Raw genomic sequence first — 17,585 nt, forward strand, 5'->3', positions numbered from 1 at the left:
CTGTTAGATAGTAAAAAACAAACAAAAACAACTGACTAGAAAGAAAAGTGTTGCAGCACTTGCACCTTGTGGCATGCGAGATGAAATGTACAAGTCAAGGACACATGCTCAAGATTGTCAGGTGGAATTGCAAGACTGGAAGAAAAGACATCAAAGGAAAGAGATGTTAGGTCGAGCATTTCATTAAAGACAGCGGTAACTCAGTTACAGAAGAAACATCAGGAAAAGAAATACAATAAATATTTTAGTAAGTGATGTTATTTTAGATTTGAAATAAATGTAGTCTGAAATTTGAAGGCTTACAATTTTGAACACCCAAGAAGTATTCATTTGGAACAAGCAAAGAAAACAAATTTGCATTTTTTTTAAACCTCAATCACTGGGAACCCGTTGTTGATGATGCCGTGATATTTCTTCAGCATACCTGCAGTGGTGTATCTGTGTTAGTACAGATTGGATCTTTTATCAATCATCAAAACGGGGACCAGCAACTTACAGGTATGGAGGTTTGCTGTGAGTGAGGACCTGTAATTTAAGGTCTGTGTCAGCATGGCTAAAAATCTGAACACATGTTAACTGCAAAAAACTACCTGGAGCTCAGCTATTAACCCAGACATCTACAAGTAAGACACAAGGCCAATTAATGATGAATACTTATGCTTTAAATCACACATAAACCCTGCAATAAATTCTAATAAACATCAATTTATAGACCATCACCTGCTCTAACAGAAAGCTCCTTAGAAGGGTTTGATACTGGTTTCTGTGATACCCATTCCCACTCCAGATATTCTCATATTTCAGGGTCAGTTTACCAATGTACCCGTAATATTATTAAACTGGGACATACCCATGATTTTATCAAACTGGGATGTGGGTGACTGGGGGCACCAGTCAGACACAGCAGGCACACACACCGCTAATCTTTATTTCTTTTTAATAACCCGGCAGAGAGATGCAGCCAGGCTGGGCTGCAAGCAGCAGCCTCTCACTTCAGAAAACAAACCGCTGCGTTTACCAGCTGGGCACTGCTTTGATCCAGCAAACATGCCACCGAGGAAAGCAACCCCAAAACTCAGGAGAAATTAGCAATAATTAACGAGCGCCGGAGCTTCCTCGCCTCAAGGGGCGGGCGGCGAGGGGCAGCCGTGAGGCGCCGCCGCCTCAGCCCGGCCGCCAGCGGGACCTGAAGAGGCTTTGCTCCCCTTCCCCTGGCTCCTGAGAGAGGAGGAGGAGGAAAAGGAGGAGAAAAAGGAGGAGAAGGAGGAGGAGCGGCTGCCGCCATGCCAGCAGGGAGGAGCCCTGCGCCCGGCCTCACGTCACGGCGGCGGCTGAGGGAGGGCGAGCAGCGGTGACAGCGGCTGAGGCAGCGCCGGCCCCGCCGCCGCCATGGGCAGTGAGTAGCGGGGCTGGGGGCGGCCGTGGGGATCCTCCTCGCTGTCCCCCCTGAGGGGAGAACATGGCCCGGGGGGGTCAGGGCAGGACGAAGGGGGGCGTCGGTAGCACCCACTGACAGGGCGAGGGTGGTCGGAGATTTTTTGGGGGTGGGTTTTTATGCCCCCCCCCCCCCCGGCGCGCCATGGGGCGTGAAGCCAGGCTGTGGGATGAGCGGTGAGGGGGGTGAAGGAGAAGCGTGGCCCAGCCGGGAGTGTGAGCATAAATCACGGCATTTCGACCCAAAAAGCTGCCTAACCTCGCTCCGCAGCCTAACGAGTGCGGTTTGGTGGAAGGGGAGCCCGCTGGTGGGTTTTGGTGGAGAGCCAAATATGTGTGTGTATGGGGGGGGGCTGGCGATACCCTGCAGGTTTTGGCAGGGAAATTGCCCACCTTTGTACATTCTGGATTTATTTTTTATTTTTATTTATTTTCTTTTTCCAGAAGAAGAGCTCAAACTGTTGAGCTTTTCCGTGTTTTTAAAGGAGAAGCTGTGAGCAGAGATGGACCAAAGTTAAAGTAAAATCCCACAGAGTTCTGGCCAGAATAGGTGTTGCAGTGATTTAAGTTAAAATTTCTAAAAGTATTTGAGTGATTTTTTTTCTTTTCTCCCACCTACATACACATGTAAACCACAAGGTGCTGGTCTCTGGGTGGGTACTCTATAGCATCCTTTGCTGCTGTGTATAGCAGGCACAGACCGGTATGTATATTCCATTTATATATATATATGGAATATATTCCATTTATTTTTAAATGGAATATAATTTAGTTCACTTCTTGTGCTATATCCAGTGTTACTTCTCCCCTCAGATTATTAGAGGAATAGATAGGCCAAACCTGTGTTAAAAGAGGATTCTCTTCCACATTTTTACCCATTTTTCAACAGCTTCAAGAAAAGGGAGTTATTTTTCAGACGTTGAATTAGAGTGTGTGTTGATGAAATAATTGCCTTATAAATTGTTCTCACTCTTTTTTTTTTTTCTTTCCCTGTTTTTCTTTTTGCGGTGTGTTTTTCTGTACCAGTTAAATTCCTGGAAGTTATTAAGCCCTTCTGTGCGGTTTTACCTGAAATCCAGAAGCCGGAAAGAAAGGTGAGTGCCACATCATGTTTTTATTTGTATTGATTCATAGATAAGACTGTTGTGCCATTCGAGTCCACGCTACAATACTAACACAGACTGTGGGCCCTAAAGTAGGACAGGTTCTTTGGAGGAGAGGAAATCCATGTTAAGGTGAAAGGTTAACAGAATGATAAAATCTTAACTGCCTTCTGATAAGTCGTTCCACTTGGTAATTGTATTAACTCATTTTGTTTCATGTCTTATCTCTAGACTAACTTTATTACTTTCAGCTCCCTATGATGGGATCTACGTTAATATACCAAACCAGAGTTTTGAAGCTTTTTTTCCTGTGGATAACACTGTTGGTATTGGCTTTAAGTCCTGGTGACACTTCTAGGCTTTGAGTTGGCTAAGGTATTACTTTTAAAAGGCCTGTGCTGGAATTCAGGAACCTTGTATTTAGTACTTCCTTTTCTACAAAACAAAATGTTTCCTACTCCAATAACCATTTCCCTTTGATGAGGTGGGAAAGTGATCTGTGATAAAGTTCACATAATTGCTCCCTGTTCACCTACTGGATGTGACACTTCTCTTTGTTTTGAAACTAATAAACTGAGTTCCATTACAGCTCATCTACCTATTCCCATAGCCCTAGAACCCACTTCTTTGCCTATTTTCTAGATCAAAATTAATTTCTGCAGATCAGAAGGATCAGAAAGAATGGCCCCGTCAAAAAAAAAAAATGTTTTTTTACTTCTCATACTCAAACACTCAGGTATTGCCTAGGTGACAAAGGTTCTAATTAGAGCAGCAAATTGATGGGATGTTCATGCCAGTGAATGTTAGGTAAGCTAAATGTTGATTTTCATTTTTAAAAGAAAATACATAGGTGCAAGTATGATACCATCACGGAGAATCCTCTTACACTGATGAGAGATTCCTGAGGGTTAGGACTGGATGAAGAGATGTTGGTTCCATCACCATAGCTGAATATGCTGGATTGGATGGAAATGATGCAATAAAAACTGCCAATTATCCCCCTCTGGGACTGATTTTTAGGAAGATTGGGATTTACTCCCTGTCTCTTCACCCTGTCTGTAATTCCTTGCTGATTCCCAGCATCTTTCCCTCTCAGGACAGGTCTTCAAACAAGTGATATCAATCAGATAAAGGCATCTTTAGAGCAGGAGTTTCCAGATCCAGACCTTGTGCTCAGATCAGGATGCAACTGCTTTGCGTAGAAAGTATGAGTGCTGTGTTTCTGCAGTAGTGAACCATAGTGCAGTCTTCTCATGCAGGTTGAGGGCATATCTTTGATGGGTTGGTTATATCTGCCTGTCCCATTTTTTCTAATGAAGTAGATGAGAAGAGGAAGCTAAGATAAATCTACAGATACTGTGGTTTCTGTAAAGCTCAGCAACAGTTGTGATTTTTCTCTTGGCTGCTTTCTCCTACCCTTCTCTGTGCCAGAGAGGAAGAGAGACTTTATTTGTCCACGTCCTCCATCAGCTGATGAAGGATGCCCAGGGAGGTGCTGAAATTCCTGTCCTTGCTGCTTGGGTCACTTTGTCTCTTTCACTATCTAGGTCACTGTCTAGGCAATGACTCTCAGTTGCCAGCTTTGTACAGATTTGAAGTGAAAAATATACTTGGGAACATCGTTCCTAGACTGAAGAGTCGTTTGAGCATTTTACATTATGTTCCTTGCTCTTGTCTAGTCTGTTAAGTGGCCTGGGTCACTCTGTATAATTCTTAATTCTTCTTTATTTATTGTTTGCTTGCGAACTCTTATGGGCAAACATAATTAGCAATGATTTTAGTGGATTGGTTAAGGCCAGGACAAGAAATGAAGATTCAAAAAAAAAAAAAAAATAAGCCCTCTTCTCTTAGCTTGTATTGATTGTCCAGTGAAGATGAAGTTTTGATTCAGATGTGCTCCCGTTGAACTTTTTCCATTATTTTTGAGGTGGGAAGTGGGCTTTTGCTGTCACTGGGGAGTGTTGCTTTTGTTGTTAGGCCAAGCTGGTTACCAGAAGCAAGTACTGCTTTTTGTAGTTAGTAGCATTTGTTCGTATTACCCTGATATGCACAGATTTTTTTCAAAGATGTAGAACACAGTGTTCAGAACACCAAGATGATGATGCTCAAGTCCCTTTATTTTCACAGGTTGTAAGTGAGAAAAATGTCGAAGGAATAAAATGTCCAGTTGAATCTGATCAGATGATGAAATGTACTCTTTTTGTGCTTGTTATCATTTGTGGCTGGAATATTTTGGTACCAGTTGGTATTTTGCTGTTCTTGGCATGCAGATTCAGATGCCTTCTTTTTCTTTTTTTTTTTTTTCTTTTTTCTTTTTGAATCACAGAGACTGTTCCTTGTGAATGAACTGTGATTTGAATCTTGCAGAATTTCTCTAATGCTCATGTTCACCATAGTTAAAGTGAGAGCTCAGGCAGTTACACAGCTTAAGAGACTGATACCCCAGAAGCTAAGTTTGGGCTGCAGAGATAGTGCTGCTCGTTTTTCTTGTTTTAAAAGTCTGTACTTAAAAGCTAAAGTATAAAATTCAAACAGCACTTAGTAAAGTGGGTCAGCGCTGCATAAAATCTAACACAAGACACTGGATTTATTTGCTGCTGTCACTATTTTTCTTTTTTTAACTTTGTACTGCGTGTATTTTTAGTATCTGTCCTCTTTTAGCAGTGAGTCTGGATCAGTAAATACATTAAATTACTGGAATTATTTTGCTTCAAAGTAAGTGCATGTCTTCACTTACAAAGATATGGATTATTTCCGAGTTTTTGTTTGAGAAGCTGCACTGCTGCCTCAGTCTGTAGCTTCTTGTTTGTGGGTGCTCAGGGCCTATAAAACTAGGCACTAATCCTTTCTCTTGTTACTTCCCTACAGGCAGATTCAGTGGTTGGAGGCAGAAATCTCCTACTTTTGCTGTGTCTGTCTTGTATGTTAGTTCATTTCTTGTTTTAGTAGCTGCTGTGCTCTTGTCTGCAGAGAACACCCTTCTCCCAGGGTTTCCAGTCCGTGGAGGAGAGGTGGGGATTTGAACATAATGCTGCATCTCAGCTCTCTCCTGGTCTCTGCAAATGCTTTCTTTCTCTCTCAGGCTTTGAGAAAAACTCTGGTTCAAATGTAAACGTTGTGATTCTTCTCTTCTTGCTCATGGCAGTAGCTACAGTGTTCTGCCTCAAAGTTGTGGCCCTGAGAATCTCCTCGATACGTTAGCAACTGATGATCTGACAATCGTTATACCTAATCTGCATGGATAGAAATAGTTCAGAGGGGAAAAAGATCCTTTAAAATCATGTTGTAGTCTGTGTCTGTGATTGCAATGGTTAATTTAAGCTTCCTGTGACACCTTCTGACAAGCTGCCTTCTGAATGGTTTGAATTCCTGTCCAAAACTAATGGTTCTTCTGGTTTTTAATCACTTAACTCTCAGCTTTACAAAACTGTGCCTCCAATCTGTTGAAGCCTAGAGATAAAATCACTGTGGATAAGGTTTTTTTTTTTTTTTTTGCATTAATCTTTCATGTTTGTTCTGGTATGTTCACGTTTTTAGCAATGCTGCTGCTTTTCTGTAAATACCCCCTGTATTAGGATACTATATATAAAACATGTTCTGCTCACCAAATACCAGGCATGCTGTCTGCCAGATCCTGTATAAGCTTTCTTTGACTACCCAGAAGCCCATGACCATGAGTCTCTAAAAACTCTGAAATCATATTAAAAATAATTTCTGATGAGAAATGACGCCATCTGGCTCAACGTCTTCACATCTAACTCTGAATGATGATCAGCACTGATGTGGTGGTGGAGTGAAAATTCTGACTACAACAAGCATAATAATCTCTGTCCCCAATCTGTTCTGCAGATCCAGTTCAGAGAGAAGGTGTTATGGACAGCTATCACACTCTTCATTTTCTTAGTATGCTGCCAGGTAGGTGTTGATATTTTCTGCGTTTCAGAAAGGAGATATTCCGTATGTAGAATGCTAAAAATGTGAGCCGTTCTCTGTTCATGTTGACCTGTCAGTTTCAGTTCTGTCTTTTTGTGGTTAAGTATTTAAAGTTCATTTAAATGAATAAGACTATTTCAGAAATAGTCTTTATTATTCATTTCTACGAAGTTAATGCTTTCTATTTAATCTGAAATACTTTTTAAAAGTGAAATAACCTATGCAATACTGATACTGGCTACAGGGTAAACAGCAGAACTTCATTGAGTAACCTAAGCAGCAAGTTTATGCATTCTTTACTGTCTGTTCATAGCTATATTTAAGTTTTAGCAGTAACAAGTTTGAAAATGAAACAGAAGTGACCATTCTTACCTGATTCCTTTTGAGCAAGCAAATGAGTTGTAAAGATTGCAGGGAAATATTTTTCTGAGGTGTTTCCATTGACATTTAGAACTTGAGTTTTTGAATATATTGTTGAAGATGTTAGCTAACCTCCCTCCCCCAGGGTCTTTGTAAACATTTACATGATTCTTAATATTTATAAATGCAGGAGTTCTTAGAAACCTGCACTAGGGTTATGAACAGATAGCTTTGTTTGTTAAAGAATACATATTGCAGAAAATCCATGCATTACTTGATTTATTTTATTTTTTAGAACTTTCAGGCCTCTTACATCATTTAGAATGAACCAGATATCTTCAGGCCTAGGGTTTTTAGGTTATATTTTATTTATTTATTAACTTGAACTTGCCTATCCCGGTCAGGCTCTGTAGCAGCAGTTTATAACTTGGATGTTTACAACACTGAAGGGCTGTTGAAAGGCTAAACCCCAGCTCTCATACCTATCTACTTTTTGGGTGTACTAGGCAGGAAGGATACTGGAGACAGAAGAATATGTAGTTTATCTGTGCTTCCTAGCTGCTAAATAGATACGTAATTAAGATTTTTTTCTATAAACTTGGCTAACTTTGACTGTTTCATCTAGGATATTTTAAAAACATACTCCCAGCTGTAGAATTTGAATATTTAAACTTGATGGAGGAGGATATTTATGTTGTAATTTATGCTTGATCTTTAATTTGTACTGAAAAGAAATTTTGTTTAGGGCTGTTTAAAAATAATAACAATAAACAACAACGACCCTCCTTTCTTCTGTATTCTGAAAGAAGTTTGGCTACAGTTTGTTCCATTGTTTTCCTGAAAGAAGAAATGGAATATCATGTAGTTTTTTTTTCCCCTCCATTTTGTAAATCATTCGTAGTATCTAACCTATTTATCTTTTTTTTTTTTTCCCCGCTCCACCTGGGCTGTAGTACTCCATAACTGCCTAAGACAGCCATTTGCATCTTCAGCTTTACTAATCTAGCTTATGTGCACTGCCATTTTTTTTCTAGGGAGTTCTGTTTTTTTTCCTGCAGAAGGGGTCTTAGGTTCCATAGCATAGTCCTCTGAGTCATACCCCAGTTAGAGGATTAAAATAGATGGTCTCAGGATCTCTGTTATTGTACATTCTGGTTTAATTGAAGGAAAAAAAAAAAAAGAAATATGTTAAAGAGTGTAAGAGTTGAGTCATTACAAGTTCAGATTCTTGGGTTAATGGAAGCTTTCTTTGTATATGTGTTTAATGCTGCTGTGTGCTCTGACAGATACCTTTGTTTGGAATCATGTCATCAGATTCTGCAGATCCTTTCTATTGGATGCGAGTCATTCTTGCGTCAAACAGGGGTTAGTAGATTATTTCTTTTCTCTGCTGTTTTGTTGGTATAAACAGACTGGGGGAAAAAATGGGTGGATGTTAAATTTTGTAGAACCCAGGTGTTGAGTGGAAACACTTTGTAAGGTTCTTCACATAGAATAACTGACTGATACCTGAGACATACATCTTAGGAATGGGGTCCTCTCTGATGTGTAAATGAGATTCATTTTGACTCCCAACTTTGGGGATGATTCTGTTTCAAAGCCTTTTCCTGATAAATGTATGGAACATCAAGTCTTTCCCCCAGCAGGTAAGAAAGAAAATACCTTATGCGTGCAAATCAGTTTTGCCCCGTAACGCCTTGGGTGATTATAAATCATTATGGGTGATTTGATAGGCTGGAAAGCTAAGGGCGGAGATGAATAGGCTTATAGTTTAGTAAACCCAAAGTAATTTATTGTAGAATAGACAAACGAAGCCCAAACAAATACATAAAAGATTTAAACTAATGCGAGAAGTCTAAAACGTAGGACCTGGCAAGTGTGACTACAAATGAGGTCGCTACCCAAACGGAATGGTAACTGTCTGAGAAAGGACTAGAGAGACTGTGAAGGCAACAAAAACAGGAGTGGGAAAGTTAATTTTCACCTAAGTCAATTGACTAGATGTCATTGGAGGATGTGAGGTAAAAGGCTAAAGGTTTTGACATCCTAATTTTCCCAAATCAGTATTGAGATCTTGATCTCTGATAAAAAAAAGTCGATAAGGTGTGGAGAGGCACTTTTTTCTCTTAGTGTAAAAGAGAAGGGGCAACCCATGGTATTTTTAAGCACATTACAATTAGTAGCAGAAGTTGCCAGAAGGAGTTTCTGAGCAAATTCCTAATATATGCATGGGAAAAGGGAAATACAGCTTGATACATCCCCTAGAGAAGGGGCCCTTTTCGGAGGTGGGATGTGAGAATAGATGAGCTTCTAGTCTGCTCAGCTATGAATATACTGGTCCTACTTCCTTTGACCTTCCTCACGACCTTACAGACAGTGCATCCACTGGCACTGATTCTTATTGAGACTTAGCAAGTCTCTAGTGGCTAAATACTCCTTTCATTAATAATTTTCTGGTAATTTTATGATGGAACGCTACCATGCTACAAGCAAGAGCAGAATTGCACTTAAATATACAGGATTCTGAAAAACTGTGAGCTGATTGATTCTCCTTTTAATCTCTCCGGTGGATATTATGATAACATCAGAAAAAACATGCTTGATTTATATGCTTTCAGCGTTCATGTAAAAGATAGTTCAGAAGTAATTTTGTCTGGCTTAATTCAATATTAAACTTGTAAAATGTGTCCTTACCCAAACTATTTTTCTCCTTAGATTTAAAGTTCTAGTTTGAGAAACATGGGAAGATTCAGCACTTGGCAGTTTGTTTCGTAATTTTCATCCAGGTTTTCAGCTTTACTATTTTTTTTTAATAAACTTTCAGCATTTTCATACTGGAGAAGATTTTCTGGTATGAACTGAAGGATAAATTAAATTTCAAAAATGGTGTCTTTGTAATACTCTTGTTCTAAAAAGGTGATGTGGAAGATGTTTTTTGTATAGGCAAGAGAGTACATTTTACAGGCAAAAGGTGGGTTATTTTCCTGAGTTTAATTGCTTTGAGTATCTTCAGTTCTGCTCCCATAGCACAAAGTAATATAATTCCAGCAGATATCAGTAGTTAAACAAGACCTTGCTGAGAATATATGTGAATTCAAGTACATGGTGGTAGGTCAGTTACTGGGTGTGTGGCACTGAGGGTGTAAGAATGTTACGATGCCTCAGTTTTTATTACATGAAATGAAGCGGCTGGGGGGAAAACAGGCAGATTTTCTGGAACATAAACCTATATGCTGCAGAATTATTGTTTTACAAAGTTGTATTTTCCTGTTTGAGCTGTCTGGAGTTGAACATTGATACCTTGCACCAGTAGGTGAGGTGGCAGCATGGAACATCTTAATGATGTGTTTGTTCTATTAAGAACTGTTTTAATCCTAAACTTCTGTGCTCTTAACTAGAGTAAGTGGATCTGAGAGTGCTGTTGTCGGCCTCTGTGGATCTGCATCATCTTTCTTGTGGTCTTCCCAATTAAACTTTTGCAAAAAGTGACATTTGAAGCAGTGACTGAATAAACAACCAAGGAGAAGATGGTTTCTGGTGAAAGGTTCCTTGACATGACATATCAAAAAGCTAGCTCTGTAACCTGCTAAGCTTCAGTGTGAGTTGACCTGTATCATTCACATAGTTTCATAAAGATATTTAAGGTGAAAAGCTGCATAGGTTTGTCATGCTGCCTTCAAACTTGCAGATTTTTAACACAGCACCCTTCTTCTGTGGAAAGATGACGGTCTTTGTTTTGGTTATGTCTGTACTGGAATATACATTTGAAGGATTATGAGAAACATTCCCTATAGGTCAGAAGTCAAATGTTTCCTATAGGTCAGAAGTCTTTCAACAGGCCTGATATATATAAGTGAAAAATCCTTTAGGAGAGATGTTTAAATAGTAATATAATAGGGTTTTCTTCCTGGTCAGGTACGCTGATGGAGTTGGGTATCTCCCCGATCGTGACATCTGGTTTGATCATGCAGCTGTTAGCTGGAGCAAAGATCATCGAAGTTGGTGATACGCCAAAGGACAGAGCCTTGTTCAATGGGGCTCAGAAATGTGAGTGCTGCTCCGATTAAAATTAATGAACATCATTTTATTTGGAAAGCAGTCTGCTGAGGTGATACTAGATGTGAGATTTCTTCAGTAGGTGAATCCAGGAGATTTTTTTTTTTTTAAAGGATTTGCTTTCTTTCCTGTTCTAGTATTTGGGATGATTATTACCATCGGGCAAGCCATCGTCTATGTTATGACTGGGATGTATGGAGATCCTGCTGAAATGGGTGCTGGAATTTGTCTTCTTATTATAATTCAGGTTTGTAATGAGCTATTTGGTGTGTAACTTAAACTGGTTAGATGCAGTATGGCTGGAAGAAAAAAACTTTCAATGTCTGTCTGCCTTTTATTTATTTTTAATACCAGGAAGCATCATCCTTCATATCTGCTGCCTGTATATGAGAAATTCCTAAATCTTCCATCAAGGGGGAGAAAGTCAGGATAATTAATATCATAAATGTTTCAGATAAGGAGTGGCTGCTTGATTCCAAACGTAGAAATTAGTAGACTTTGAAAGCAGCAGCTGCTGTGCAGTACCACAGAGGAGTAAAGATTCAACTTTCATTATTCTTTACAGCAAATCAGTAGATTCTCAGACTTAAACACTTTATTGAAGAAAAAAGTGCTTTCTGAGTAGTCCGTTTACTTGCGTCAATGTTGAAAAGTCACAGAGATTATTGCCAGGTGAGATGTGCAGGTGTGTACGTGAGAGGGCAGAAATACTGCATGAGAATGGTATTTAGGTTAAAAAAAAAAAAACCTTAAAGATCACTTTCCAGCATGATGAAAATAACTGAAGCAAGTAATTAATATGTAATTCCTAACTTGATTTATTCTTGTTTCTGCTCAGTTTTGTTTCTTTTCCCACAGTTGTTTGTTGCTGGCTTGATTGTGCTGCTGTTAGACGAGTTGCTACAGAAAGGCTACGGGTTGGGGTCCGGTATTTCCCTATTTATTGCTACCAATATCTGTGAAACCATTGTCTGGAAGGCTTTTAGTCCCACTACCATCAACACTGGCAGAGGTATGGGTGCTATTACAACTAGCTATATATCCACTGAAACATATTATACTATATATATACTTTATCAGCTGTAGCTTCTAAAATAGTCAAACATTGAAGATAAGAATGTTATCTGCCTTGCAAGAAGATTAATTACCTGCAAGTTTTCTCTTCCAGATTTGAATCCCACTAGTTAAGATGGGAGCTGTAGCCCCTTGACTGAAGATTTTAGATTTCCAAATCTCAATAGCCTTGTTTTAGCATTATCTAGTCTGTAGAAATAGACGAGAGATTAAATTCTGTATGTTCAGGGGAGATGTTTTTGATCCAACTGTTGTTTGTGGCTATAGGTTACTGTTACAGTTATTGCCGCCAAATTACTTAAAGCTTGTTTGAGTCTTCAGAGACTGCCATCTGTTTGTTCCTCAGCCAATATCTGGTTGTCCAGAGACTCTGGAAATACCAAGTCAGGATACATCCTGTGTTTGCATCAGGAAGTTAATTAGATTAATGAAATCTAGTTAATTATCTGAAATTCTGAGCCAGGATTTTAGTTAGCTCTCATTTTCACCAGACTTCCAGTATTTCTCTCTGCCGTGGTTTATTACTGCTTTTCTAAAGCTATTTTTTTCTCCTCTTTTATTTCTTCTTTCCAATCCTCCTCCTACCCCCAGGAAAGAAAGAAAAAAGAAGAAAAAAAAAGATTCTTTTGTGTGATAGTTGTTTTTTTTTTTTTTAAACCAAGAATAATCTTGCTTATTCTCCCTTCTGTGAATTAGAACACTGTATTGTGATACATTTCTTGTAACAGGATTTATGTCCTATTGAATCTGATATTAGACATATCACTTTTAAAATTCCCTGGGGAAAGCTGTGAAGATTTTTTTAAATCTGTTTTAAATGTACAGTTCAAAACTTCTTTTGTTTTTTTTTGCTTTTTGTAGGAACGGAGTTTGAGGGTGCTGTGATTGCTTTATTTCACCTTCTGGCTACGCGAACCGACAAAGTCCGTGCTTTGCGGGAGGCTTTTTACCGACAGAATTTGCCCAATCTCATGAATCTGATTGCTACAGTATTTGTGTTTGCTGTCGTCATATATTTTCAGGTAAAATGAGAAATTTCTCGTAGTAGCTCTGTGAAACTGCATAGGTAGAAGTGCTTGGACTCCACAGAGTGCACTCACCAGGGAGGGAAAAAAAAAGCAAAACTACAAAACTGAGTTATCTCAGCTTTGAGTAAGGAATTCTTTTTATTTAAATAGTGTTACTTCAGTACTGTACCGTGCCTCTGTGACAGTGCAGCTGTTAAATTTTATACCTGTATGCAGGCAGTGATGTGATTTCACATTCTGTTGGATACCATACAGCCTATAAGAGTATTTGTGCAGTGCTTGTGTCATACAACAAATGCACATGATATTCATAGTTGAGGTAAAAAGTAATGCTTTTGGCCACAGCTAGAGAACCTTGCTTCTTTGGGGCATGCATGATGCAGATTTGTTCAGGAAATGACTGTGTAATTAATACATAGCTTATGGCGTCGTGTTCTCCCCTGCACTCCCACTTCCCCAAGATTTTCTTGAAATACTTAGCTGTTTATTTTTAACCTTGAGTATTTGCTAAAATGGATACTAAAGTAGACCCATAAGGTTTTTTTGGTTTGGTTTGGTTTTGTGGTGTGTCCAAAACGTGATGTTTTTCAAGCTGTTGAGAGTGAGTGCTGGCAAAAAAAAAACCTTGAATTCTGTGGTTTTCAAATTCATGTGGCTTTTTTGGGCCTACTGAGATAAGAGCCCACCCCAGAAAAGAGAGGTCTGGGCTTGCAAATGTAAGTCTCCTGGTGCTCACCAATTAAGTTAAAAGCCATTAAAGGGTTTTATCAAACCATATTTTATAAAGTAAGTGCGTTTTAGAGGAATGTTACTTAGCATTGGAGAGAGAATGTTTATATAAAAAGAATGTAACGCGACCAAGCAGTAACACTTACAAATCCCTAAAATCTGTAACGCAGGCTGCAGCTGAAAGCCTTTGGGCTTTACTGTCCTTGAGTTTGCACTCCTTGTTTATCTAGCAGATATCTTCAGGGATAGCTTTTAGGCACACTAGGAATAATTTTTATCTTAGAAATAAACTCGATGCATTTGTGTTTTTTCTTGTAGGGCTTTCGTGTTGATCTACCTATCAAGTCTGCACGGTATCGTGGACAGTACAGCAGCTATCCTATCAAGCTCTTTTATACCTCCAACATTCCCATCATTCTGCAGTCTGCCTTAGTTTCGAACCTCTATGTTATTTCCCAGATGTTGTCTGTTCGTTTTAGTGGCAACTTCTTGGTGAACTTATTAGGACAGTGGGCAGTAAGTATTTTATCACTTAAAATAATTATTATATATAAATATATATCTATATTACTTCATGGTGAGACTTGGATATTTAACCAGCAGAAAACTGGAATGCTTATTTCCTAACATTTGTAGGGAAAAGCTGTTTTAAACTTAGAAGAGGAATTCCTCTGTGAACACGGGATAGGAAGGTGAGGTCTGGGAGAACTTATTGCTTCTTTTCTTCCCCTCTCACAGGATGTCAGTGGTGGTGGCCCTGCTCGTTCTTACCCTGTTGGTGGCCTGTGCTACTACTTGTCCCCTCCAGAATCCATGGGTGCAATATTTGAGGATCCCGTCCATGTCATAGTTTATATAATTTTTATGTTGGGATCCTGTGCGTTCTTCTCCAAGACTTGGATTGAGGTGTCTGGTTCATCGGCAAAAGACGTAGGTGTTCTGCTAAATGTGCCTAATGATTGTATTGTCAAACACTGCCTCTAATTTAGAACCGACCAGCTCCTAACTGATTGGTTATTGCTCTGACTAAACACCAGATGACTGTGAAATGCTGCAGCAGGTTCATAAAACCATGTTTCCGCAGGTTGCCAAGCAACTCAAAGAGCAGCAAATGGTGATGAGAGGCCACAGGGACACTTCAATGGTTCACGAGCTTAACAGGTGAGGAAATGGTGACCTCCAGCTGTGCTGCTCTGCTGGGTGGGCACGAGTGCTGGGGAAGTGTCAGCTAGAGCAGATACGCTCGGAAAAATCCGGGATTGTTTCCAGTACAAATGTCAAGATCCTTCCCATTCAGCTGTCCCGGTAATGCAAAAGATGTATACAGCAGTAGGTGAGAGATTAACCTGTAGTGTCTTTTGTGTAAGCAGAGTAAGGAGGGAATTTGGGTTGAATCTCTTCTATGTTTTTTAAAAGGGAGAAACCTTGATTTTCCCAGGTGTTTAATTTACCATTTCTGAACTAAGATGATGCTACAGAAGTGGTACTTGATGCAGTACGCGAAGCGTGCAGGTGTGGATTGCAAGGCAGGTTTCTCCTTGCATGTTTAAATCATTGGTTTCAGTCCTGTGGAGGTTACAAAGTATTCATATAACAAGAAAAAGTTACCCTGTTAACTAAAAAGCTTTGCCAGTGGTCAATTACTTATGCAGCTTTCCTGCCAGTGAATATTTATTTTAGTTCCTACGCTGTGTAAGTATGATTTAGAAGATCATAAGATGTAATGGCAGAGTTGCAATTGCAATGCTAAACTCTTCCCTAAATATTCTTGTTGGTTTTTTTTAGTAGGAGATGTTTTGCTAGAACCCTTGCAGGAAAACGTGTCATGACGAATCCTTTCCTTTGTTCCAGGTACATCCCGACAGCAGCTGCGTTTGGGGGGTTGTGCATCGGCGCCCTATCGGTTTTAGCTGACTTCCTAGGAGCCATTGGGTCGGGCACTGGCATTCTGCTTGCAGTCACCATTATTTATCAGTACTTTGAAATATTTGTAAAAGAACAAGCCGAAGTTGGAGGAGTAGGCGCGTTATTTTTCTAGATGTCCAAACATTTCATGGTTTGTGTGAAAGGGAAAGTATTTTGACAACATGCGTCACTTAGTCCAATAATGCTCTTTTCTTTTTACTTGTTTTAAAGTGCTCCCTGTCCCGTTACTGTAACGGGCATCGAGCCATGCCTGTGTGCAGCATCAGTACCAGCTGCCTTAAGAATAAAGTTTACATTATCTCGTTTAAGTATATCTAGTGTTGCCTGTAATGCTGGAAACCAATTCATCTACCTTGCTGTTGAAACACTACAGTGAGATGGTAAAATGTATCAGCTCGATGTTGGTAAACATTTTTGCACAGTATTAAAATGTTAAATTTATTTCCCAGTCCTTAATAGGAAAAAAAAGAAGTCTCCATTCAGATTGCCACGTGTCAGTATTCTTAACAAAATTGATTTGTAGCCTGTGTTTTACATTAATTTTTATACTTTTTTAACTTGCATTTCCCCATCACTGAACACAGCACTCCTTATTCCTTTGCGGTGTCTCCACCCAGGCACCTTTCCTTTAGCTCTAAGGGTGGGCGAGCAAATGTTTTTACCAGAGACTGATACTCATCTCACCTGTGCACTGGTTTGGTGGTGGATTTGCTGCATCACAAGGACCGGGGCACTGCTGTTTCTTGCCCTGGGTTTCCTGTGAGACAGCGGGGTAGCTGCTGTCACGCTGGCAAGTCAGCCCGGTAGAGTTTTGTTTGAAACATGTACTTGTGAAAACTGTGCCACTGAAACTTCATGTCCACTTTGCTTTCGTGAGTCTAAAGAGCAAGGCCTGGTTCCTAAAGCAGTGTTCATAGAAGGGAAAGGCGGGGGGAACGTGGAGTTCCTGCTGAAAATTTATTTATGTTGTCGCCCTTTGCAGCGGCAATGTAACAAGTGTAAACGTTAGACAATAAACTTATTTAATTAAGCTCTCTCCTGTCTCTTTTCTGTGCAAGGTACATAATTCATGTGCAGTTGTTAGTAATTTCCAACAGGCTTTGTTAGTAAGCCTGTAAGGCCACTTTTTTTTTTTTGTTTGTTTTTTGCTTTCTAGAATATAATTAAGGCTGCTGAAAACTGGTCAGAATTAAAAAAATATAAATAAATCTCAAGTTTCCTTCCCTTAAAATCATTGAGGTTCTCTGCTCACCTGGAGCTGCTGGCTTTTTCCCTTTAATTTTCCATTTTGATTTCTTTTGTCTTTTGGACTTGCAAGTAACTTTGTGGTGTTGTTTGGGAAAGTAGGAGAACCTTAAGGAAGATTTCTACTTCATTTCTAAGTTAGGAAAGTCTTCCTTATTTCTGCATGCTCATCCAAATATATTTTAGAGGCAAGACTGATATGAGCATAGGCTTATGATGACTTTTAGGCCCTAACCTTTAAGTTGTGAAGGTTGTTTAGATAATTAGATGCAGGTGACTGTGCACTGAAGAGGTGTTTTTTGGCAGATTTACCTAGAAGTGATTAGATTGAAATAAATTGTCACCTCCTTATGCAGATGCATGAGGGAATTGGAGAAAGCACAGCCTAGCAGATCTCAGGGTGTGTATGGAAGCCAAACATTAAGCAGCACTGCTTACTGGGGCCATACACTGTTTTAGTTTGCACCAGCTGATATTTTGTTACTGTCATCAGAGTCTGTATTTTCTTAATTAAACAGTGCCTGGATCAAATTAACCAATTTTCTCTCCATGTAGTTTGGTTAGGGCTGGAAGAAGGAATCTGAATTTCAGGTCTAAATCATAAAAGAAGTGCCTGAAACTGCCTTTCAAACGCTGTCGTTGGAGTGTGCACGGTGTGTCCTTGTGCAGCTGCTGCTGCTTCTAGTGCAGAAAATCA

At 39.6% G+C, this 17,585-nt stretch overlaps 1 protein-coding gene across 2 annotated transcripts; it reads left to right on the forward strand.

Annotated features, from left to right (window-relative positions):
• Positions 1–1,217: 1,217 nt before the first annotated feature.
• On the forward strand, positions 1,218–16,677 carry SEC61A2 (SEC61 translocon subunit alpha 2). Of its 2 annotated transcripts, none has more exons than XM_027460571.3 (12): positions 1,218–1,396; positions 2,461–2,528; positions 6,387–6,452; positions 8,117–8,195; positions 10,746–10,877; positions 11,024–11,133; positions 11,745–11,898; positions 12,822–12,982; positions 14,036–14,233; positions 14,456–14,647; positions 14,802–14,878; positions 15,569–16,677. In XM_027460571.3, exons 1-12 carry the CDS (start codon positions 1,390–1,392, stop codon positions 15,753–15,755), a joined length of 1,431 nt encoding a protein of 476 aa, XP_027316372.1. In that variant the 5' UTR covers positions 1,218–1,389; the 3' UTR covers positions 15,756–16,677. The 2 variants fall into 2 exon arrangements, with proteins under 2 accessions (XP_027316372.1, XP_071900517.1); XM_072044416.1 differs by having other exon boundaries at positions 1,390–1,742.
• The last annotated feature ends 908 nt before the right edge of the window (positions 16,678–17,585 follow it).

This window comes from Anas platyrhynchos, chromosome 1, assembly GCF_047663525.1.
Source record: "Anas platyrhynchos isolate ZD024472 breed Pekin duck chromosome 1, IASCAAS_PekinDuck_T2T, whole genome shotgun sequence".
NCBI classification, from domain to species: domain Eukaryota; kingdom Metazoa; phylum Chordata; class Aves; order Anseriformes; family Anatidae; genus Anas; species Anas platyrhynchos.

Coding starts and splice junctions, on each gene's coding strand:
- SEC61A2 (XM_027460571.3), top strand. Junction 8,196..10,745: donor CATTCTTGCGTCAAACAGGG/GTTAGTAGATTA, acceptor CTTCCTGGTCAG/GTACGCTGATGGAGTTGGGT. Junction 12,983..14,035: donor CTGTCGTCATATATTTTCAG/GTAAAATGAGAA, acceptor TTTTTCTTGTAG/GGCTTTCGTGTTGATCTACC.